Consider the following 24,580-nt stretch of genomic DNA (forward strand, 5'->3'; position numbering starts at 1 on the left):
AGCATGCATGCTAATATATAAATTCATCTTTAGTAACTGTTTGTGCCATCATCTTGAATGCCTTTTTGATATCCAGATGCACATTGAGTTCCTGTTATCTATCCTGTTGTCAAGTCCTCAAATGACACTCAAATTGGTCAAATATTACTTCGAACAAATAATTGTTGCTTTTTTTTGTCTTGCATTGATTAAACATTGATTAGAATAAATGCGCAATGCAAAATTTCATCAATTTACACTGCAGGAGAAATTTGCACTGCAGCTGATTGGCTGGTGAATAGTCATGGAGGAAGTGACCAGGAGTGATAAGTTCCCCAATCCCATGGTAATTCCATGAAAGCTACACATGTTAAACATCTTCCATCTGTTTGCAGAGAAAGGATCTCTGCCTAGGAATTACGTCAAATAGTAGCTTGGTAGTACAGCATTGCATATGAGTGAACACTTTTATCACTAGGATATCGAGGAGCTGGCCAGGTTTTCTGTACTGTTGTTTACCACAAGCCTATCTTTGCTGGAACATTAAAATATTGGGTTTCTTGCAGGTCCCACATGCTATAATTTTAACCGAACGAATAATTTCATAAATATGGCCATTTGTTATCAATACAAGCTTGATGGTAAAATGTGGTACACCAAAGTCATCCTGCAAAATAATGACTAATCTGATCAAATGATTTCTCACTGTATATTGTACAAGCTCATCAACATCCCTACTTTTGTAACTGAAAATTGTCCAGAGTACATTGGATCATCCTGTAAGGACAAGGTATCTAAAGGTTTTGTGCAAAGCAACAAGCCAAAAAAGTGTTTTGCCTATCACACAAATGAGTAATGCAATGTATAAATTTCAATGCCAGTGTGATACAAGGCTTTTCAGCTACATATCCAAAGGACTCGTGGATCATAGTAAAAGTGTAACCCTTTAGCTGTTCGCAACAAATGGTATTAACCATACAGTTTCATGTTTGCAGATTTGACAACAGTGTTCAACAACAGATATGATTCTGCTGTTGGACATTTGACTGATTTTCCCTGAGTATACACAGGATTATGCTGAGAACCAATTCAGGATTGTCATTTGGGGTTGCAGTCTAGCATACTTGCACATACTGGAAGCAGCATATGTTAATCCACAGAGCTCTGTTCTTCAGACACAGAAAGAATGTGTGCATTAATTGCTCTTGTTTTGACTCACCGGAATAGGTTACAGCCATTTGCTGGTTCATTTCTCAGGACAATGCCTTAACTAATATAAGTCAGCCTGTCCAGTTTAAAATTTAAACAAAGCCCGGCCGTTAACTATCAATAATTGTTAACTGGTGTATTCTCCATGGCAGTACTTCTGCCACTCGGCCCACTTGCAAATTCATACAAGATAAATGCTTCTTGTCCCCTTAAATTGGTATTCTTAAAAAATTCTGATGAGTTAAAAACAAAGAGCTTCCACAGAAGAATTTGTTTCAGCAAAAGTTGTCAAAATTGAGTAACAATTTCCTTTACACTCTCATTGGGTAGGGCTTAATCTTTGATGGGATTTTAAGGAGTAATGTGCAAGCAGAACAGAGGTTGTTGTATTGATCCTTGCGGCACACTGCTGGTCACAGGTTTCCAGTCTGAACAACAATTCTCTATCATCACTGTCTGTTTCTTACCTTTAAGCCAATTTTATATCTACTTGGCTAGCTGTCCCTGTATCCCCTATGAGCTAGCCTTACTAACGGGTCTACCACACAGTACATTATTGAAGGCCTTGCCAAAGTCCATGTAGACAACATCTACCACACTCCCCTCATCTGTCACCTTGGTTACCATTTCAAAAAAAAGCTCCATCAGATTTGTGAGACATGATTTCCCACACAAAGCCATGCTGATCCCGAATCAGTCCTTGCCTTTCCAAATGCATGTAGATCCTGTCTGTCAGAATCCCCTCCAACAAATTACCCACCACTGACATTAGGCTCACCGGTCTGTAGTCTTCTGACTTTTCTTTGCAGTCTTTCTTAAATAATGGCCCAACTGTAGCCACTGTGCGATCTTCTGATATCTGTGGCTGTCGAAATAAATACCTCCGCTCGGGACCCCGTAATTTCTTCCCTAGCTTCCTTCAAGGTCTTGGGATACACTTCATGGAATCCTACAGTGTGGAAACAGGCCATTTGGCCCAAAAAGTCCACACTGACCCTCCCATTCCCCAATATTCTGCAGTTCCCCTGACTAATGACTAAACCTACACATCCCTGAATGTTATGGGTAATTTAACATGGCCAATTCACCTAACCTGCATATCTTTGGACTGTGGGAGGAAACTGGAGCACCCGGAGGAAACCTATGCAAACACTTTAGAATGTGGAAACTCCACACAGTCGCCTGAGGCTGTGCTGCTTGATCAAGTCCTGGGGATTTATGCATTCTCAGACCTTCAGTACTGTGGGCTCTTCAAGACATTAGATTAGATTACTTAGTGTGGAAACAGGCCCTTCGGCCCAACAAGCCCACACCAACCCTCCGAAGAGCAACTCACCCAGACCCATCCCCCTACATTTACCCCTTCACCTAACACTACGGGCAATTTTAGCATGGCTAATTCACCAAACCTGCACATTTTTGGACTGTGGGAGGAAACTGGAGGAAACCCACGCAGACACAGGGAGAATGTGCAAACCCCACACAGACAGTTACCTGAGGCAGGAATTGGCCTCCCATATTACTATTTACTTCTCCCAGTTCCCTAACTTTCAAGTCTTTCTCCATGGTGGTGGTATGATATTATTCCAACACCATGGGCTCTTAACTGATTAAATAGCTTAATGCATGATTCCTTATCCAATGTCTTTTGAAAGTCCACAGCACAGTGGCTAGCACCGCTGCCTCACAGCGCCAGAGACCAGGGTTCAATTCCTGCCTCAGGCAACTGTCTGTGTGGAGTTTGCACATTCTCCCCGTGTCTGCGTGGGTTTCCTCCCACAGTCCAAAAATATTCAGGTTAGGTGAAGGGATAAATGTAGGGGAATGGGTCTGGGTGGGTTGCTCTTTGGAGGGTTGGTGTGGTTCCACACTGTAAGTAATCTAATCTTAGATCCTCACTTCCCCGTTATCCTGCTTGTTACTTCTTCAGAGAATCCTGATAAATTTGACATGCATAATTTCCCCTTCTTGAAGTCATGCCGACTCTGCTTGATAATATATATTTCTAAGTGCTCTACTATTATATCTTTGACAGTAAACTCTTCACGTTTTCCCTTTAGCTGAGGTTCTCCTACAGACTAGTGAGTTAGTATGGTTGCTGATTGCTGTAATGCTTGCATAACCTAAAAAGACAGAAGTTAACAGGACAAATCAAGGCAATTTGCCCATCGTATCCATTCTTCCTTGTATCCCTTTTGCATTTTTTATCCTGACCTTCAATCTGTGCTTCTAAGCCCTTGTACCATCAGCTAATGGGAACAAACAGCTTTTCTTTGACAGCTTTAAATAAAATAAACATAATCTTGTGCATCTCTATCAAATCCCCACCCTATCAACTTCCATTATGCTTAGCACACAAATGCAGTTCCTTTACTTAGACTTAGTTCCACACAAGACAACGGGCAAGTCTGTCACTGTCCTTGGTCCTTTGCAATCTCATTCACTGCAGCAAAGGTACTGTTCAGCTCTAGAAGGTCGTCCTTAAATTTCTTTGCCAAGTCTTTGGCCATGTTCTACCACCTATTGCCTAAAATGCAATATTTGTGACGTGCCAACTCAGTTATACCTCTCTTGATATCCTGTAGGTTCCTCTGATCAGTCCTCTGTTGCAGTTTTGCATTGGTGATACCTCGCCAAGTTGTGCCCAGAATTTTACATAGGCAGCACGAGTTGAAGACGTTGAATGTTTTCCTTTATATAATAAACTGGAGTATAAGGACGCAGAAGTATGCTGCAGCTGTACAAAACCCTGGTGTAACCCCACTTGAAGTACTATGAGCAGATCTGGGCAGCACTCTTCAGGAAGGATATATTGGCCTGACAGCGAATACAATGTAGATCTATGAAAATGATATCTGAATTTCAGCGGTTAAGATATGAGGAGACATTTGGCCTATCTTCTCTGGAATTGAGAAGACTAAGGGGTGCTCTAGTCCAAGTCTACAAGGTATTAACAGGAAAAGACAGAGTGGTAGATGTTTGGAACTATCTTGGTGGTTGCAGGATCAGTTGTTTATTTTGAAACTGGGATTGATCAATTTTTGTTAAATAAAGTGATTAATGAATAAGGGTCAAAGGCCGACGGGGGTGGAGGGGGGGCGGGGGTGGGGTGAAGAAGGCGTTTGGACATGTGTCTTCATTGGTTAGTGCATTGTGTAAAGGAGATGGGACATCATGTTACAGCTGTTCAGGACATTGTTTAGGCCATTTTTGGAATATTGCTTTTAGTTTTCTGCTAGCGGAAAGATGTTAAAAGTGAAATGTGCAGAAAAGACTTACAAGGTTTTCGCCAGGATTGGAGGATTTGAGCAATAGGGAGAGGCTGAATAGGCCTGAGCTTGGAGGTTGAGTGGTGACTTTACAGAAGCTTGTAAAGTCATGCAGGGCATGGGTAGGGTGAATAGCCAAAGTATCTTCCCCAGGGTAGCGGAGTCCAAAACTAGAGGGCATAGGTTTAAGGTGAGGCATTTTCACACTAAGGGTGGTGTGTGTGTTGAATGAATTGCCATAGGAGGTGGTGGATGTGGATACAATTAGAACATTTAAAAGGAAACTGAATGAGCCTATGAATAGGAAGCATTTAATGGGATATGGTCCAAATGTTGGCCAATGGGACTAGATTAATTTAGGATATCTGGTTGGCATGGACGAGTTGGACAAAAAGGTTTGTTTCCATGCTGTACATCTCTATGGCTCAACTCTTGGGGACACCACTGTTTGTCATCCTTCTTTCTGAAAAGCTGTTTACCACCATTTCTTGTTTTCTGACCTCACACCAGGTTTTTTCGCAACTGACCCTGAACCTTTCTGCTACCAAAAAGGAACCATGTGCGTTCAAACCAAGGTCTCTCTGATCCTCTGTGTTTCCCAGAGTCCGACCATTCATTATGTAGTCTCTTTCCACATTTGTCCTGCCCAAATGCACCACATCACACCTTTCTGACTTGAATTCCATTTGTCATTCTGCCCATATCTTCACATAATCTAAGGCTGTCCTTCTCTCTCTTTACCATTCCATTGATTTTTATATGATCTACAAACTTCCTGATTAACCCAACTACATTCAAGTTGAAATCATTCATAGAAACGATAAACAGCAAGGGCTCCAACACAGGCCACTGTGGGATCCCACTGGACACAGACTTTTGGTCAGGAAGACACGTCTCAACCATTGCCCTTTTGGTTTCTGTAACTCAGCCAAATGTGGATTAAATTTGCCAAATTTACTTGGGTCCCATGGATTCTTGCCTAGGCTGTCAGTTTCCCATGCAGATCCATACTGAAATCCAAGTAAACGACATCAAAAGCATTGCCCTCATCTACAGACCTAGTGAGCTCTTTGAAAGATTCAATCAAGTTGGTCAGACGTGGCTTCCCCTTAACAACATCATATTGACCCTTCTTGATTATTTCCTACAGATTGATTTTGTGTCTCAGAATTGCTTTCAATAGTTTTTTTATACTCATTCATGGGATGAGACTATCACAGGCTGGACCAGCAATTATTATCTATCCCTATTTGTCCAGAGGGCAGTTATCCCGCATTGCTGTGGGTCTGGATTTGCATGAAGGCCAGACCAGGTAAGGATGGCAGTTTCCTTCCCTAAACGACATTAGTGAACCAGGTGAATTTTACTGACAATCAACCATGGACTCATGGTCATCATTAGACTCTTAATTCCAATTTTTCTTTTCTTGAATTTGCATTCAGTTTCCCCACCAATGAGGTTTGACTAACTATACTAGGATGAATACAGTTTAAATCTGAGACTTATAAATAGTATCTTACTGCAGCCTGTAGGAGTTTATTTTTTGAGTGGTAGTATTGAGTGATTACATAGATTTCAAAAAATATAGATTTTAGAACCAAACCATTTGTTCCAACCAATCTGCACTTGTTTATACTCAAGACCCCCTCTTAGAAGGCAAACAGGCTCCTAAATCAACCATGATCGTCTTGTCAAAATCTTCCATGCTATAACTGCGCAACATTTCAGGTGGACAAAAGTAAAATATTAAGGATGGAAATCTGAAACTATGCAGAAAAACAACATTTCAGGTTGATGACCTTTTTTTTTAATACTGTCTAATGTGCTCAGTATTCCAGCATTTTCTTTTTTAAAAGATAATAGTTTACTGATAGCGTGTATGTAGCAGATGTTTCCAGTACAGTGGGCATTGTCACTGTAATGGGGGATGTCAGTCCAGGGCCACTGGATAACCCTGCAGTTGCTGTGGTCTTTGAGTCCTATAAGGTGGGGTCTTTTGGCAGGGCTTGTTGGTGTGTCATAGGATCATAGAGCTATACAGCATGGAAATAGACCCTTCGGTCTAACTTGTCCATACAGACCAGATATCCTAAATAAATCTAATCCCATTTGCCAGCATTTGGTCCACATTCCACTAAATCCTTGCTATTCATATACACATCCAGATGCCTTCGAAATGTTATAATTGCTCCAGCCTCCACCACTTCCACTGGCAGCTCATTCCATACACGCACCACCCTCAGTGAAAACGTTAACCCTCCGATCCCTTTGAAATCTTGCCCCTTTCACCTTTAAATCTATGCCCTCTAGTTTTGAACTCCCCACACTGGGGAAAAGATCTTGGCTATTCACCTTATGATGTTGTTACTTTCTGTAATGTCATCCCTCGGCCTCTGATACTAGGGAAAATAGCCCCAGCCTATTCAGCCTCTCCCTATAGCTCAAACCCTCCAATCCTGGCAACATGCTTGTAAATCATTTCTGAACCTTTTCAAGTTTCACAAGATCCATCCGATAGCAGGGAAACCAGAACTGAACCCATCATTCCGAAAGTGGCATATCCTGTACAGCTGCAACATTGCCTTCCAATTCCTATACTCAGTGCACTGACCAATAAAGGAAAGCATGCCAAACACCACCTCCACTATCCTGTCAACCTACAACTCTACTTTCAAGGAACTATAAACTCCACTTCAAGATTTCTTTGTTCAGCACATCTCCCCAGGCTCTCAGGGAAGCCAGTGGGTGTGGTTTATTTGGTCTTTCAGAAGTCCCGCATCAGATTAATATGTAAAATTAAAGCATATATGAGTGTGGCCGGTATTTTGAGATGGAAACGAAAGGTCAGCGGGCAGGAAGCCAAGTGCAGGAATGGTAGGCAGTGACTTGTAGGGTACTGCAGTGATTGGTACAAGGACACCAGATATCCTCAATCTGTGTTAATGATTGAGATGAGGGAACTAAATCCAACATCTCAAAATTAGCAGATGAACAAAGCTGGGTGGAAGAGTGAGCTGTGAGAATGACTCAGATGTTGCAGTGTGATTTGGACAGCCTGAAGGAGTGGGCGAATGCATGGCAGAAGCAGTATAATGTGGATAAATGTGAGGTTATTAGCTGACTGACTGTGTCTTTTTTTTAGGTGAGAGAAGAGTGGGAAGAAGCTGAGCGACAAGCGAAGAACCTGCCAAAAGCAGAGAGACAGCTCTTGGTTCAGGTATGAGCACATTACCATGTGACCATTGATCTTGGAAGCTCGAATTCCTAGTCTGAAATTCTACATAGTAAGAACAGCAAATATTTAATATAAATAGTTACTTGACAAGCAGTTTATATTTTATTGATCTGGTAGTAACACATTTTAAAGTGAATTATATCCCATATCATTTTCACATGAAAGTTTGCTGTTCTCGTTCTCTGAACAAGGATGTTCCAAGAATCCTTAATATCTGTTTGAAGGAAACCTTCGCATTCATGACCAGTAGGATTATCAACTTTGGATTGAATGCTGATTAATCCCCAGGTCCTGATGATCTACATTGGAGAGAACTTATTTTAAAAATAAATGGCCCTAGAAATAGTGGGTGCATTGGTGGTTATTGTCCAAGATTCTTTAAACTCCGGAATAGTCCCTACAGATTGGAGGTAATGTAATTTCACTATTTAAACAGAGAAATAGGGGGAAAGCAGGGAATTATCCACCAGTTGCGCCAATAATGGGGAAGATGTTAGATTTTCTGGTAGGGCATTTAGAAACAGTGGTAGAATCGGACATAGCTGAAAATGTGTTGTTGGAAAAGCGCAGCAGATCAGGCAGCATCCAAGGCACAGGAGAATCGACGTTTCGGGCATAAGCCCTTCTTCAGGAAGGGCTTTTCCAGCAACACGTTTTCAGCTCTGATCTCCAGCATCTGCAGTCCTCACTTTCTCCTAGAATCAGACATAGTCAGCATGGATTTACAAAAATAAATCATGCTTGACAAATCTGAAATTCTTTGAGGATGAATCTAGTAGATAGTCATAGAGCTATATAGCATGGAAACAGACCCTTTGGTCCAATTCATCCTTGCTGACCAGATATCCTGCAAATAAATCTAGTCCCATTTTCCAGCATTTGGGCCATATCCCTCTAAACCCTTCCTATTCATAACTCCATCCAGATGTCTTTTAAATGTTGTAAGTTTCACTGGCAGCTAATTCCATACCTGCACCATCTTCTGCATAACAAAGTTGCCCCTCAGGTCCCTTTTGAATCTTGCCTTTCTCACCTTAAACCTATGCCCTCTATTTTGAACTACCTCACCCCATGGAAAAGATTTTGGCTATTCACCCTATCTCTGCTTCTGATGATGTTATAAACTTCATTAAGGTCATCCCTTGGCCTCCGATGCTGTCGGGAAAATAGACCCAGCCTATTCAGCTTTTCCTGTAGCTCAAATCCTCCAATCCTGGCAACATCCTTGTAAATCTTTTCTGAAGCCTTTCATGTTTCACAGCATCCTTCCTAGAGCAGGGAGACCAGAATTGCAGGCAGTATTCCAAAAATGGCCTAATTCATGTTGCTGTTATACAGGACATGACCTTCCAACTCCTGTATTCAATCCACTGACCAATAAAGGGAAGCATACCAATTACTCCCTTCACTATCCTGTCAATTGGGACTCCACTTAGGTTGCAGGTTCATAGTTCCTTCTAAGGTCTCTTCAGCAGCACTCCCCCAGGTCCTTACCCATTAAGTGTTATCAATCCTGCCCTGATTTGCCTTACCAGAATGCAGCTCCTCACATTTACCTTAATTAAACTCCCATCTACCACTCCCCGGTAGATGGACCATAGGTCCATCTGATCAAGATCCTGTTGTTCTGAGGTATCCTTCGGTATCCACTACACCTCTAATTTGGGTGTTTTCAGCAAACTTACTAACATTGCTTCCTATGTTCACGTCCAAATCATTTATATAAATGAAGAAAAGCAGTGGACCTAGCACCAATCCTTGTGGCACACCGTTGGCCCCAGGCCTCCTGTCTGAAAAGCAACCCTCCACCGCCACACTCTGAGCCAGTTCCGTATCGAAATGACTAGTTCCTTCTATATCCCATATGATCTAACTTTACTAACCAGTCTACCATGAAGTCCATATAGATCACGTCCACCATTCAACCTTCATTAATTCTCTGCATTACTTCTTAAAAAATCTCAATCAAGTTAGTGAAACACAATTTCCCACACACAAATCCCTAATCAGTCCTTGCATTTCCAAATACATGTAAATTTTGTCTCTCAGGATTCCCTCCAACAACTTGCCCATCACCGATGTCAAACTCGCCATTCTATAGTTCCCTGGCTTTTCCTTACCATGTTTCTTAAATAGTGACACCATATTAGCCAACCTTCAGTTTTCTGGCACTTCATCTGTGGCTGTTGATGCAAGTATCTCAGCAAGGGGCCCAGCAATCACTTTCCTAGCTTCCCCCAGAGTGCTAGGGTACACCTCATCAGGTCCTGGGGATTTATTCATCTTTATGTATTTTAAGCTGTCCACCACCACCACATCTGTAATATGGACATTTTTCAAGATGTCCCCATTTATTTCTCCATGTTGTCTATCTTTCACATCCATCTCCACAATAAACACTGATGCAAAATACTCATGAACTATCTCCCCCGTCTCCTACGGTTCCACACATAGGTGGCCTTGCTGATCTTTAAATGGCCCTATTCTCTCCCTAGTTACTCATTAGTCTTTAATGTATTTGTAGAATCCCTTTGGATTTTCCTTAATCTTATTTGTCAAAGTTATCCCATATCCTCTTTGTGCCCTCCTGATTTCCCTCTTGAGTGTAAAGCAAATAGAAGTATACTTTTCTCAGGATTCACTCAATCCCTGCTGTCTACACCTGACATATATCACCTTATTCTTGACCAAAATCTCAATTTCTCTCATCATGCAGCATTCCCTACACTTACCAGCCTTGTCTTAACAGGAACATACTTTCTTTGAACTCTCATATCTCTCATAATTGATCAGGGCAGCCAGTGGATGCAGTTTATTTGGACTTTCAGAAGGCTTTTGACATAGTCCCACATAAGAAATTAATATGTAAAATTAAAGCACACGGGATTGATGCCAGTGTATTAAGATGGATAGAATATACCTCAGCAGGCAGGAAGCAAAGTGGAGGAATAACTGGGTCTTTTTCTAATGGCAAACAGTGATTAGTAGGGTACTGCAAGGATTGGTACAAAGACCCTAGCTACTCTCACGCCATGTATATGATTGAAATAAGGGAACTATGTCTAACATTTCAAAATTTGAAAATGACCTCAAGCTGGATGAAGAATGAGTTGTGAGAATGACAGAGATGTTGCAGTGTGATTTGGACAGGCTGAGTGAGTGGGTGAATGCATGGCAGAAGCAGTATATTTTAGTTAAATGGGCGGCACGGTTGCACAGTGGTTAGCACTGCTGCTTCACAGCGCCAGAGACCCAGGTTCAATTCCCGCCTCAGGCGACTGACTGTGTGGAGTTTGCACGTTCTCCCCGTGTCTGCTTGGTTTCCTCCGGGTGCTCCGGTTTCCTCCCACCATCCAAAGATGTGCAGGGTCAGGTGAATTGGCCATACTAAATTGCCCGTAGTGTTAGGTAAGGGGTAAATGTAGGGGTATGGGTGGGTTTCGCTTCGGCGGGTCGGTGTGGACTTGTTGGGTCGAAGGGCCTGTTTCCACACTGTAATGTAATCTAATGTAATCTAATCTAAATGTGAGGTTATCCACTTTGATAGCAAAAATAGGAAGGCAGATTATTATTTGAAAGGCTATAAATTGAGAGAGGAGAATGCTTAATGAGACATTTATGTCCACGTGTATCAGTGGCTGAAAGTAACACATTTGTTGCAGACAGTCAAGTAGGCAAGCCCTGTGTATTGGCCTTCATAGTGAGTGGGCTGGAGCACAGAAAAAAGTTTCTCACTTCTGTAATTATACAGGACTTTGGTGAGGCCACACATGGAATATTGTATGCAGTTTTGGTCTCATCTGAGGAAGGATGTTTTTGCTCTGAAGCAAGTTCAGTAAAGGTTTACTAAACTCTTTCCTGTGATAGCAGGACTGATGTATGAGGAGAGATTGAATCACTGAGGATTATATTCACTGGAGTTTTGAAGAACAAGAAGGGATCTCAGAAATCTATAAAATTCTAACAGGACTACACAAGCAGGCAAATATTTCCAATGGTGGAGGAGTCCAGAGCCAGAGCCTTTTAAGGATAAAAGTGAACGTTTTAGGACTGAAGAAGAGAAATGTGGACTTGGGTGAAGTTGGAACTCATTGACTATCCATAGGTACACTTGACAAGATAGTAATGGAGCCACCTTTTGAATTTCTGCAGTCCACATAGTAAAGATGTTCCTGAACTGTCATGTGCTTATGGATCTTTTGTATATCCAGAATACAGAAGTCATGAAGGAATAATGAAATATTTTGAAATCAGGATGATGTGCATCTTGGAGGGAGAACTTGAAGGTGGCAGTATTCCTATGCATCCACTGCCCTTTTTTTACCAGGTGGTGAAAGTTGTAATTTTAGGAGGAATATCTGAGTTCTCACTATCACGGATGAGTTTAACTAGATATTTATGTGCTTGGACAGAAGGGGTATCAAGAATAATTGCAGGAAATGTAGTGAACATGATTAACCACAACGGAGGCACAGTTTCAGGAAGTTAAGATATAGTTCAAGCAGAAATATAGGTTCTGCCATTGTTGGAATGGAGGAATGGAATAGAATTCCTTATAGGAAACAGGCTGGGAGGGAGTGTCCTCAGAATTGCTGCAAGCGTCATAGAAATTAGAACAGTATGCCACAGTGCAGGAACAAGCTCTTTCGCCTACCGCATTGGTGCCAACCATGATGCCATTAGCAAGTGTTGAGAAGATTTGTAGCTCAGGTTGAGGTTCTGGATGTAGGTTTGCTCGCTGAGCTGGAAGGTTTTTTCCAGACGTTTCATCACCCTATGAGGTAACATCTTCAATTTCTTCTTTCTTTTGTATTTTAGCTATAGTTTAGGAATAAAGTGTGTTTTGCTGCAAGACTGGTAGCTTGACCAATTGAATTGTGTCTGGAACGCATCATCTGGCTTTGAAATAAGAAAAACATTAGGGTCTATCTTCTTGGTATATTTTGAGGGGGTTTGGTCTGGTCCATAATACTAATAGTTGCAAACTTTTACGTGTGTGTGTATGTTGAGAGAGTTTTTATATTCAGCCTTGAAAGGTCTAGCTGTAATGTTTACAATCTATAGAACATTACAGTGCAGCACAGTACAGGCCCTTTGGCCCTCGATATTGCTCCGCCTTGTGAAACCAATCTGAAGCCCATCTAACCTACACTATTCCATTCTCAACCATGTGCCTATCCAATGACCATTTACATGTCTGTAAAGTTGGCAAATCTACAACTATTGTAGGCAGTGCGTTCCATGCCTCTACTATTCTGAGTAAAGAAACTACCTCTGACATCGGTCCTTTATCTATCAGCCCTCAATTTGAAGCTATATCCCCTTGTGCTAGCCATCACCATCTGAGGAAAAAGGCTCTCACTGTCCACCCTATCTAACCCTCTGATTATTTTATATGTCTTGATTAAGTCAGCGCTCAACCTCTTCCCCCCCCCCTGCAATTAACAAAGCCTCCCGTGCCTCAGCCTTTCCTCGTAACACCTTCCCTCCATACTAGGCAACATCCTAGTAAATCTCCTCTGAACCATTTCCAGCGCTTCCACATCCTTCCTATAACGCGGTGACCAGAACTGCGCACAATACTCTGCTGCACTAGAGTTTTGTACAGCTGCAGCATGACCTTTTGGTTCCGAATCTCGATCCCTCTACTAATAAAAACAAATACACCATATGCCTTCTTAACAACCCTATCAACCTGGGTGGCAACTTTCAGGGATCTGTGTAAATGGACACCAAGATCTTTCTGCTCATCTACATTACCAAGAATCTTACCATTCGCCCATTACTCTGCATTCCTGTTACTCATTCCAAAGTCAATCACCTCTCACTTTTCTGCATTAAACTCCATTTGCCATCTCTCAGCCCAGCTCTGCAGCTTATCTATGTTACCTATCTGTAACCAACATCCTTCGGCACTATCCACAACTGTACTGATCTTCGTGTCGTCTGCATATTTACTAACCCAGCTTCTCCGCCCTCATCCAAGTCGTTTATAAAAATGACAAATAGCAGTGGCCCCAAAACAGATCCTTGTGTTACAATACGAGGAACTGAAGTCCAGGATGAACATTTCCCATCAATCACCACCCTTTGTCTTCTTTCAGCTAGTCAATTTCTGATCCGAACCACTAAATCACCCTCAATCCCATGCCTCCATATTTTGTGCAATAGCCTACCGTGGGGCACCTTATCAAACACCTTACTGAAATCCATACATACCACATCAACACCTTTACCTTCATCCACCTACACTTAGTTCATAGCCTATAATGCCCTGGCATTATAAGAACTCATCCAGGTACTACTTAAAAGTTATGAGAATACTTGCCTCCACCACACTTTCAGCACCACACTCCACATTTCTACCACCTGGCTGAAAAAACGTTTTTCTCAGATCTTTAAATCACTTATTCCTCACGCTACCCTATGCCCTCTGGTCTTTGGCATGTCTGCCATGGGAAAGAGATTCTCACAGTCTACTCTGTCCAAGCCTCTCATAATTTTGTATACTTCAATTAGATTCCCCCCCCAACTTCCTCTTCTGCTAAGAAAACAAAGCCAGTCCGTCCATTGTCTTCTCATACCTCAGACTTTTCATCTCAGACAACATCCAGGTGAATCTCCTCTGAACCCTCTTCAGTGTAATCATTTGCCAGGCAATGACCATCTGCAAAAAGAGGGAATCTAACTATTGCTGAACTCCCCCATGTATAACATCCTGAGGGGTTACCATTAAACAGAAACTGAACTGGACCATCCATATACATACCGTGGTTTCGGGCAAAAGCCCTTCATCAGGAATAAAGGCAGAGAGCCTAAAGCGTGGAGAGATAAGCTAGAGGAGGGTGGGGGTGGGAGAGAGTGGCATAGAGTACAATAGGTCAGTGGGGAAGGAGATGAAGGTGATAGGTCAGGGAGGAGAGGGTGGAGTGGATAGGTGGAAAAGGAGCTGGGCAGGTCGGACAAGTCCGGACAGGTCAGGGGATCGAGTTTCTGGAGGTTAGAAGCTAGGATGAGGTGGGGGAAGGGGAAATGAGGAAACTGTTAGTTGCAATGAGAGAGAGACTCCCTGAGATTCTTGTAGAGAGAGGAGGAAAACTTCTTCAAGGCAGGCATCCTTGCAAGAGGATTCGCAGTAGGGTTAAAATCAACGAGGTAAAAACAATGACTGCAGATGCTGGAAACCAGATTCTGGATCAGTGGTGCTGGAAGAGCACAGCAATTCAGGCAGCATCCGAGGACAGGCAAAATCGACGTTTCGGGCAAAAGCCCTTCATCAGGAATAAAGGCAGAGAGCCTGAAGCGTGGAGAGATAAGCTAGAGGAGGGTGGGGGTGGGAGAGAGTGGCATAGAGTACAATAGGTCAGTGGGGAAGGAGATGAAGGTGATAGGTCAGGGAGGAGAGGGTGGAGTGGATAGGTGGAAAAGGAGCTGGGCAGGTCGGACAAGTCCGGACAGGTCAGGGGATCGAGTTTCTGGAGGTTAGAAGCTAGGATGAGGTGGGGGAAGGGGAAATGAGGAAACTGTTAGTTGCAATGAGAGAGAGACTCATCCCCTCGATCCCCTGACCTGTCCGGACTTGTCCGACCTGCCCAGCTCCTTTTCCACCTATCCACTCCACCCTCTCCTCCCTGACCTATCACCTTCATCTCCTTCCCCACTGACCTATTGTACTCTATGCCACTCTCTCCCACCCCCACCCTCCTCTAGCTTATCTCTCCACGCTTCAGGCTCTCTGCCTTTATTCCTGATGAAGGGCTTTTGCCCGAAACGTCGATTTTGCCTGTCCTCGGATGCTGCCTGAATTGCTGTGCTCTTCCAGCACCACTGATCCAGAATCTGGTTTCCAGCATCTGCAGTCATTGTTTTTACCTCGTTGATTTTAACCCTACTGCGAATCCTCTTGCAAGGATGCCTGCCTTGAAGAAGTTTTCCTCCTCTCTCTACAAGAATCTCAGGGAGTCTCTCTCTCATTGCAACTAACAGTTTCCTCATTTCCCCTTCCCCCACCTCATCCTAGCTTCTAACCTCCAGAAACTCGATCCCCTGACCTGTCCGGACTTGTCCGACCTGCCCAGCTCCTTTTCCACCTATCCACTCCACCCTCTCCTCCCTGACTTATCACCTTCATCTCCTTCCCCACTGACCTATTGTACTCTATGCCACTCTCTCCCACCCCCACCCTCCTCTAGCTTATCTCTCCACGCTTCAGGCTCTCTGCCTTTATTCCTGATGAAGGGCTTTTGCCCGAAACGTCGATTTTGCCTGTCCTCGGATGCTGCCTGAATTGCTGTGCTCTTCCAGCACCACTGATCCAGAATCTGGTTTCCAGCATCTGCAGTCATTGTTTTTACCTCATATACATACCGTGGCTACAAAACCAGATCAAAGGCTAGCAATTCAGTGATAAGTAACTCACCACCTATCCCTGCAGTCTGTCAACCATTTTCAAGACGCAGCCACAAATGGGCGGCACGGTGGCACAGTGATTAGCACTGCTGCCTCACAGCGGCAGAGACCCGGGTTCAATTCCCGCCTCAGGCGACTGACTGTGTGGAGTTTGCACGTTCTCCCCGTGTCTGCGTGGGTTTCCTCCGGGTGCTCCGGTTTCCTCCCACAGTCCAAAGATGTGCAGGTCAGGTGAATTGACCATGCTAAATTGCCTGTAGTGTTAGGTAAGGGGTATGGGTGGGTTGCGCTTCGGCGGGGCGGTGTGGACTTGTTGGGCCGAAAAACCTGTTTCCACACTAAGTAATCTAATCTAATCTAAAAAATGTAATGAAGCATCATCAGTTTGCCTGGTGCAGTTCCTACAGCACTTCAGGTTTGGTACCATGCAAGACAAACATTGACACTCCATCCACAATTTTGAATGGTCATTCCTCCTTCATTACAGAGCAGTAGTAGTGTACATCATTTGCAAGATGCATTACAATAACTTACTCAACAGCACCTTTCAAACCTGCAGCCTCCCCCAGCTGGAAGGTCAAAGACAGCAGATGTATGTGAATACCACCACCGACAACTTCCCTTTCAAATTACACACCACCCTGATTTGGAATTATATCACCATTGCTTTGCTGTCGTTGGTTCAAATTTGTGGAACTCTCTTCCTAAGAGCATTATGGGTGTCCCTGCAACCCATGGATTGCAGTCGTTCAAGGAGACAGCTCATTGCTGTTTTCTCAAGGGCCAGTGATTTTGGCCATGCTCGTAATGCCCATGTCCTGAGAATAAATTTTCTATCAACTGCTTTTCTTTCTTCTGTCTTCTCCCTTCTCACTGTCCAAAGTCATAAATAGCATACTTTTACTACTTTGGGTACGAGTAGTAATTCCAAAGCATTTTATACAAAGCATTGTTCCTAAAGTTAGACACACTATCAGAATGGTAGCTAAACTCCAAGAGTTAACTTCCAACAAAAGCATGGAAAAACTAGCATTGTATTTCATGAATTTTGCAGGTTAAGTTAAGATTTAAAGCTTTCAAATATTTCAGCTTTCAAGATATTATGGACACAAGTTAGGGTAGATGGACAGAAACTGTCTACTGGCAGATGAATCTTTGTCTGGTCTAACACTAAATTCTCACTTTCCTATTTGATCGTTTGGGAACGAAATTAGGAATTACTAATTTCACAAAAAATGGTGATTTCAATTTTGAACATTTTTTGAAAATGGCAATTGATGTTGATTAATTTTAAGTTTTAAATCCAAGAGGACAACTTTTTGTTAACGAACAGTGTTAAGGTATATTAATTTAGATCTTAGATCAATGCTGATCTCATTAAATGGAGAAATAGCTTAAGGTCTACTGCTCTTATGTTATGATCACAAAGGGGACACAAGTGGCTACAATGTGTTATCTGTATATATGATTATGATTACAATGTTGAATATAGGACATTCGCACTGGACAGCTAAAATCTTAGTTTTTTTTCTTTGTGTGTGAGTTCTTTTAGATCCATGTACATATCTGAAGAAACTGTTAACTTACTCCCATCTTCATTCAGACCAAGACATCTCTGAAGGAACCAATGGTCCATTTACATAGAATGAAAGCATGTCCCAGTATAAGTCAATACATGTAACGGCCAGTTTGCCACACAGTGTGCCATTACTAGCAATTATACAATGAATATCTGGTGTAGTGATGTTGGTTAGAGAATAGACATAGCCAGGACACTGGAGGAAGCTTCCCCTTGTCATCTTTGAAATAATGCTGTGGAATTTTACATCCACCTGCAAGGGCAGGTGGAGCTCAGTTATCATCTCAGCTGAAAGACATCACCCTTCAATAGTGACTGTTTCAGTACTGCTCTAGACTGTCAGCTTAGTGGATTCTCTGAAGTGAGAATTTAAGCAGAATCTTTTAACATGAGTGTTATTGAACTACAACTGACATAACCATTAAACTATTAACTGTGTGTTCTTCTTTGTCCACTGTCAAGTTTGATATAGTTTGATTTTTATATTAGTAATTGTACCTGACTGCTACTTTGGAGAAGTAAATGGATCTTTGGTAGGAATTGGGTATGCTATACAATATGCTAATGAGCTTTTCTTACTGTTCAGCATTTCCAGAGTATGGTTGAGGCTCTAGAGGAAGAGGCAGCCACTGAGAAGTTGCAATTGGTTGAGACACATCTTGCTCGTGTAGAAGCTTTGCTCAATGATCGTCGTCGTGTTGCTTTGGAGAACTACCTCTCTGCATTACAAGCAGATCCACCACGTGTAAGTACTCATTGCTTTTAGTTCTTGATAGAATTTAGGATAGAGAGTTTAAAATAAGAATATGTTCATGAGAAAACAACAGACAACATAATTAAAGGGAACCAGTGGATGTAGCATTCTTAGATTTCTAAAAGGCTTTTGACAAAGTGCCATATCAAAGAATGCTGTGCAACATAAGCGCTCAAGGTCTTGGGGTTGTGTATTATGGATAGAGGATTGATTGGCTAATCAGAAGCAGGTGAAGCATTAAGGTTAATTTTTGGGATGGCAGGCTGTGGTAAATAATGTACTTCAGGAATCAATGTTGGGACATCAGTTATTGATCAGTATTGTCTAGCAGCTATGTCCTTTAAGACCCCACAGTAGTACTGCTGCTGAGCCATTCTTTGTGATGGATATTAAAGTCCCCTGCCTAGAGTACATTTTGCACCGTTGCCACCCTCAGTGCTCCTGAAAATTATTGTTCAACATGGAGGAGTCGGTGGTAATCAGCAGGAGATTTCCTTGCCCATGTTTAACCTGATGTCATGAGACTTCATGGGGTCTGGAGTCAATGTTGAGGATTCACAGAGCAACTTCTTTGGACTGTTTGCTGCTGTGCTGCCACTTCTGGGACTGTCCTGCATGCATCCAGGGATGTTAATGGTGGTGCCTGGGACATTGTAAGATACTTTTCCATGCATTTGACTGTCAGGCTGTTGGCTGTTGTGTGAGACAACTCTCCCACTAGCTCCCAGGTGTTACTGATGTGGAATTTGCAGGGTTTTCAGGGCTGTTTTTGCAGTTGTTATTTCCAATGCTAGTTGGTCCTTCTGGGTTCATTTCTTTGTTCAGACTTTGTAACGATTAATACAACTGAGTGGCTTGCTAGGAGATTTCGGAGTGAGTTGTGGGATTTCACTTGAGTCAAGTACATTTCTATGGCTTGTCAGCTGGATGATGTGAGGATGGCAGATTTCCTTCCTTGAAGGATATTAGTGAACTGGATGATTTTTTACGACTATTGATACACCATTTTCATCATTAAATTCTTAATTCAAGATATTTTAAAAATTAAGTTCAAATTCCGCCATTTGCATGATAAGATTCAAACCTCTGTCCCCTGCTGGGGGATTCATCTGTCCATGACAGTATCAGTAAGAGTGACTGCCGCACTGTCCTTGTGGACACAAAGTCCCACCTTCATTGTTAATACCCTTCATGGTATTGTGTGGCACTGTCACAATGCTAAATGGGACAGACTTCGAAAAGATCTCACACGTCACGAATGGGCATCCATGTGAGGCTGTGAGCCATCAACAGCAGTAGACAATCTTCAACTTGCATTATCACTACGCAGCCGTTACCATCAAACCAGGTGTATTCTCCGGTTAAGTGGATAATGAAGGAGCAATCCAAGGTATACCTAAAGATGAAGAGTCAACCTGGTGAAAGTGCCTGCGTGACAAATGGCATAAGGAGCGATTTATAGACAGAGTGTTCCCACAGCTTACGCTAATAGTGGTATTGTGTATTACCTATAAGATGAACTGCAGAAAATCAGCACAGATCTTTGGACAGCACTTTCTAAACCCATGATAACTTTGATCTAGAAAGTCAAGGGCTGCAAGTTCTTATCCAAACCTGTCACCATCCTGAGTTGGAAATATATGACTGTTCCTTCATTGTAGCTGGGTCAAAATCCTGGAATTGCCTCCCAAAGGACATTGTGAGTCTACCTACAGCACTTGGACTGCAGTGGTTCAAGAAGACAACTTAGCCATTCTTGAGAAGGTGGTGGTAAGGATGGGCAACAAATGCTGGCCCATAAATGCAGTGAGGCCCATGATCCATGAGTGAGGAAAATAAAATTATCGGATCTTAATTCTACATTTCTGCTACATCCAGTCATGAATGATGGTGGATAATGAAACAACTCACTGGAGGAGGCCACTGAACAAATATCCCCATCCTCAATGAGAGAAAAGACTAATACATCAGTGCAAAGATTAAAGCAGAAGAATTCATCACAATCTTCAGCCAGAACCGTTGGTTCGATCTCCACTTCCTGATTTCCCTAGAATCACAGGACAATTCAGTCAATTGAACTCACTCCATGTGACATTAAAAAAAAAGGTTGGAGGTACTGGATATTGCAAAGGCTATGGCACCTGATAATACTCCACTGATTTTGCTGAAGATCTCTTCTTCAGAATTGGTCACACCTTAGCCAAGCTGTTCTATTGCAGCTACACCACTAGCATCTTGGGGTGGTACGGTGGCTAAGTGGTTAGTACTGCTACCTCACAGTATCAGGGACCCGGGTTCAATTCCAGCCTCTGGTGACTGTCTGTGTGGAGTTTGCACAGTCTCCCAGTGTCTGCATAGGTTTCCTCCAGACGCTCCGATTTCCTTCCACAATCCAAAGATGAGCAGGTAAGGTGCATTAGTTAGGGGTAAATGTAGAGTAATAGGGTATGGGTCTGGGTGGGTTACTCTTCGGAGGGTCAGTGTGGACTTGTTGAGCCGAATGACCTTTTTCCATACTGTAGGGATTCTATGATACCCATCAATGTGTAAAATTGAAACAAAAGCAGAAAGTGCTTGAAAATCTCAGCAGGTCCTGCAGCATCCGTGGAGGGGAATCAGGGTTGACGTTTCAGGCTCACTGAGTCTTTTTCAGAATGGTTCTGTAGGAGGGTCACTGAGCCCTATGTTATGTTGCACTTATACAGCACGTTGGGGAGGCTGCATTTGGAGTCTTCTGTTCAGTTTTTATCACCTTGCTATAAGAAGGATATTATTATAAGAAGGATGTTATTATAAGAAGGATGTTATTATAAGAAGGATGTTATTATAAGAAGGATGTTATTATAAGAAGGATGTTATTATAAGAAGGATGTTATTATAAGAAGGATGTTATTAAATTGGAAAGAGTGCAGAAGAAATTTACAAGGATGTTGCCAGGACTCAACGGTCTGAGTTATAGGGAAAGGCTGGACAAGCGAGGACTTTTTTCTTTCGCGCTTAGGAGACTAATGGGGAGACCTTATAGAGGTGTATAAAACCACGAGAGGCATGGGTAGGGTGAATGCACTCCATCTTTTTCCCAGGCTTGAGGAATGTAGGACTAGAGGGCATCAGATTAAGGTTGGACAGTAAAGAATAAAAGGAAATCTGAGGGGCAAATTTTTTACACAGGATGGAATGCAAAGGGAATGAGCTGCCAGAGGAAGTGATTGAGGCAAGTTCATTACAAAACATTTAAAAGGCATTTGGACAAATTCATGGATAGGAAAGGATTAGAAGAATATGGGCCAAGTGCAGGGAAATGGGGTTGGTGTTGATGGACATTTTGGACCAGTTTGGGCGAAAGGGCCTTTTAAATGTTTTAATGTCCCTGTCTCAACCACTTTCGCTGGCAGCTCATTCCATATGCATATTACCCTCTGTGTATCGAAATCGTCCCGCAGGTTCCCTTGTATTCTTTTTCTCTCTAACTTTAAACAGGTGCCCTCTCTTCCTCAATTCCCCAACCCTCAGAAACAGACTTGAGTGAATCATACCATTCCTCTCATACAAAATAGGACAGTACAGCACAGTACAGACCCTTTGGCCCTCAATGTTGTGCCGACCTTGTATCCTACTCTAAGATCAGACTCATAGAACATAGAACATAGAACAATACAGCGCAGTACAGGCCCTTTGGCCCTCGATGTTGCGCCGATCCAAGCCCACCTAACCTATACTAACCCACTATCCTCCATATACCTATCCAATGCCCGCTTAAATGCCCATAAAGAGGGAGAGTCCACCACTGCTACTGGCAGGGCATTCCATGAACTTACAACTCGCTGAGTGAAGAACCTACCCCTAACTTCAGTCCTATATCTACCCCCCCTTAATTTAAAGCTATGCCCCCTTGTAATACCCGACTCCATACGCGGGAAAAGGTTCACACTGTCAACCCTATCTAACCCCCTAATCATCTTGTACACCTCAATCAAGTCACCCCTAAACCTTCTTTTCTCTAATGAAAACAGCCCCAAGTGTCTCAGTCTTTCCTCATACGATCTTCCTTCCATACCAGGCAACATCCTGGTAAACCTCCTCTGCACCCGTTCCAGTGCCTCCACATCCTTCCTATAGTATGGCGACCAAAACTGCACACAATATTCCAGATGCGGCCGCACCAGAGTCTTATACAACTGCATCATGACCTCAGGACTCCGGAACTCAATTCCTCTACCAATAAAAGCCAGTACGCCATATGCCTTCCTCACCGCACTATTTACCTGGGTGGCAACTTTCAGAGATCTGTGTACATGGACACCAAGATCCCTCTGCTCATCCACACTACCAAGTATCCGACCATTAGCCCAGTACCCCATCTTTTTGTTATTCTTCCCAAAGTGAATCACCTCACACTTAGCTACATTGAATTCCATCTGCCACCTTTCTGCCCAGCTCTGCAGCTTCTCTATATCCTGCTGTAACCTGCCACATCCTTCCTCACTGTCAACAACTCCTCCGACTTTCGTATCATCCGCAAACTTGCTCACCCAACCTTCTAACCCCTCTTCCAGGTCATTTATAAAAATGACAAACAGCAATGGTCCCAAAACAGATCCTTGCGGAACACCGCTAGTGACGGCACTCCATGAAGAAACTTTGCCGTCAACTACTACCCTCTGTCTTCTTCCATCCAGCCAATTCCTAATCCAAACCTCCAACTCACCCTCAATGCCATATCTCCGTATTTTCTACAGTAGCCTACCATGGGGAACCTTATCAAACGCCTTACTAAAATCCATATATACCACATCTACCGCTTTCCCCTCATCAACCTCCTTCGTCACCTTTTCAAAGAATTCAATAAGGTTTGTGAGGCACGACCTGCCCTTCACAAAACCATGCTGACTATCCTTGATCACATTATTCCTATCCAGATGTGCATAGATCCTATCCCTTACAATTCTCTCTAAGACTTTGCCCACAACAGAAGTGAGACTCACCGGCCTATAGTTACTAGGGTTATCCCTACTCCCCTTTTTGAACAAGGGAACCACATTTGCTATCCTCCAGTCTTCTGGCACTACTCCTGTAGACAAAGAGGACATAAAAATTAAGGCCAATGGCTCTGCAATCTCCTCCCTTGCTTCCCAGAGAATCCTAGGATAAATGCCATCAGGCCCAGGGGACTTATCTATTTTCACCTTTTCCAGGATTTCCAACACCTCTTCTCTACATACCTCAAAGCCATCCATTCTACTTATTTGTGACTCACCTACATACACTTCATTATACGTACTTCCACGTGCCTATCCAAGAGTTGCTTAAATGTCGACTCTACTACCACTGCTGACAGTGCATTCCACACACCCACCACTCTCTATGTAAAGAACCTACCTCTGACATCTCACCTAAACCTTCCTCAAATTTCCTTAACATTATGCCCCATTGTGATAGACATTTCCACTCTGGTAAAAAGTCTCTGGCTATCCACTCTATCTATGCCTCTCATTATCTTGTGCACATGTATCAAGTCACTTCTCCCCCTCCTTTAATCCAGTGAGAAAGGCCCTAGCTCCCTCAACTTTTCTTTATAAGACATGTCCTCCAGTCCAGGCAGCATCCTGCTAAATTTCCTTTGCATCCTCTCGAAAGCTTCCACATCTTTCCTATAATGAGGTGACCAGAACAGAATGCAATATCCCATGTGTGGTCTAACCAGGACTGTATAGAGCTGCAGCATAACCTTGTGGCGCTTCAACTCAATCCCCCAGCTAATGAAAGCCAATATACCAGTCCTTCTTAACAACCCTGTCAACTTCCGTGGCAACTTTAAGGGATCTGTGGGCATGGACCCGAAGGTCCCTCTGCTCCTCCACACTGCCAAGAATCCTGCCTTTGACCCTGTATTCCGCATTCAAAAGTGAATGACTTCACACTTCTCCAGGTTGAACTCCATCTGCCAATTGTCAGCCCAGTTCTGCATCTTCTCGATATCTTGTTGCAACCTACAACAGCCACTACATTACCCACAACTTCACCAACCTTCATGTCATCAAAAGCATACTAACCCACCCTTCCACTTCCTCATCAAAGTCATTTATAAAAATCACAAAGGGCAGAGAACGCTGTACTGATCCCTGCAGAACACCACTAGTCACTGA

The 24,580-nt window shown here is 42.9% G+C and overlaps 1 protein-coding gene across 3 annotated transcripts in view; it reads left to right on the plus strand.

The window, feature by feature from the left end:
• Nucleotides 1-24,580, plus strand: part of aplp2 (amyloid beta precursor like protein 2) — a 223,946-nt gene that overhangs the window by 127,265 nt on the left and 72,101 nt on the right. For all 3 annotated transcript variants that reach the window (XM_043676955.2, XM_043676956.2, XM_043676957.2), the window contains 2 exons: nt 7,600-7,674; nt 18,267-18,425. In XM_043676955.2, the coding sequence (XP_043532890.2) occupies nt 7,600-7,674; nt 18,267-18,425 (234 nt within the window). The remainder of the gene's footprint in view (nt 1-7,599; nt 7,675-18,266; nt 18,426-24,580) is intronic.

The sequence above is a fragment of the Chiloscyllium plagiosum genome, unplaced genomic scaffold (genome assembly GCF_037043375.1).
Source record: "Chiloscyllium plagiosum isolate Xiang-an unplaced genomic scaffold, Cpla_swu_hap1 HiC_scaffold_29, whole genome shotgun sequence".
NCBI classification, from domain to species: Eukaryota; Metazoa; Chordata; class Chondrichthyes; order Orectolobiformes; family Hemiscylliidae; genus Chiloscyllium; species Chiloscyllium plagiosum.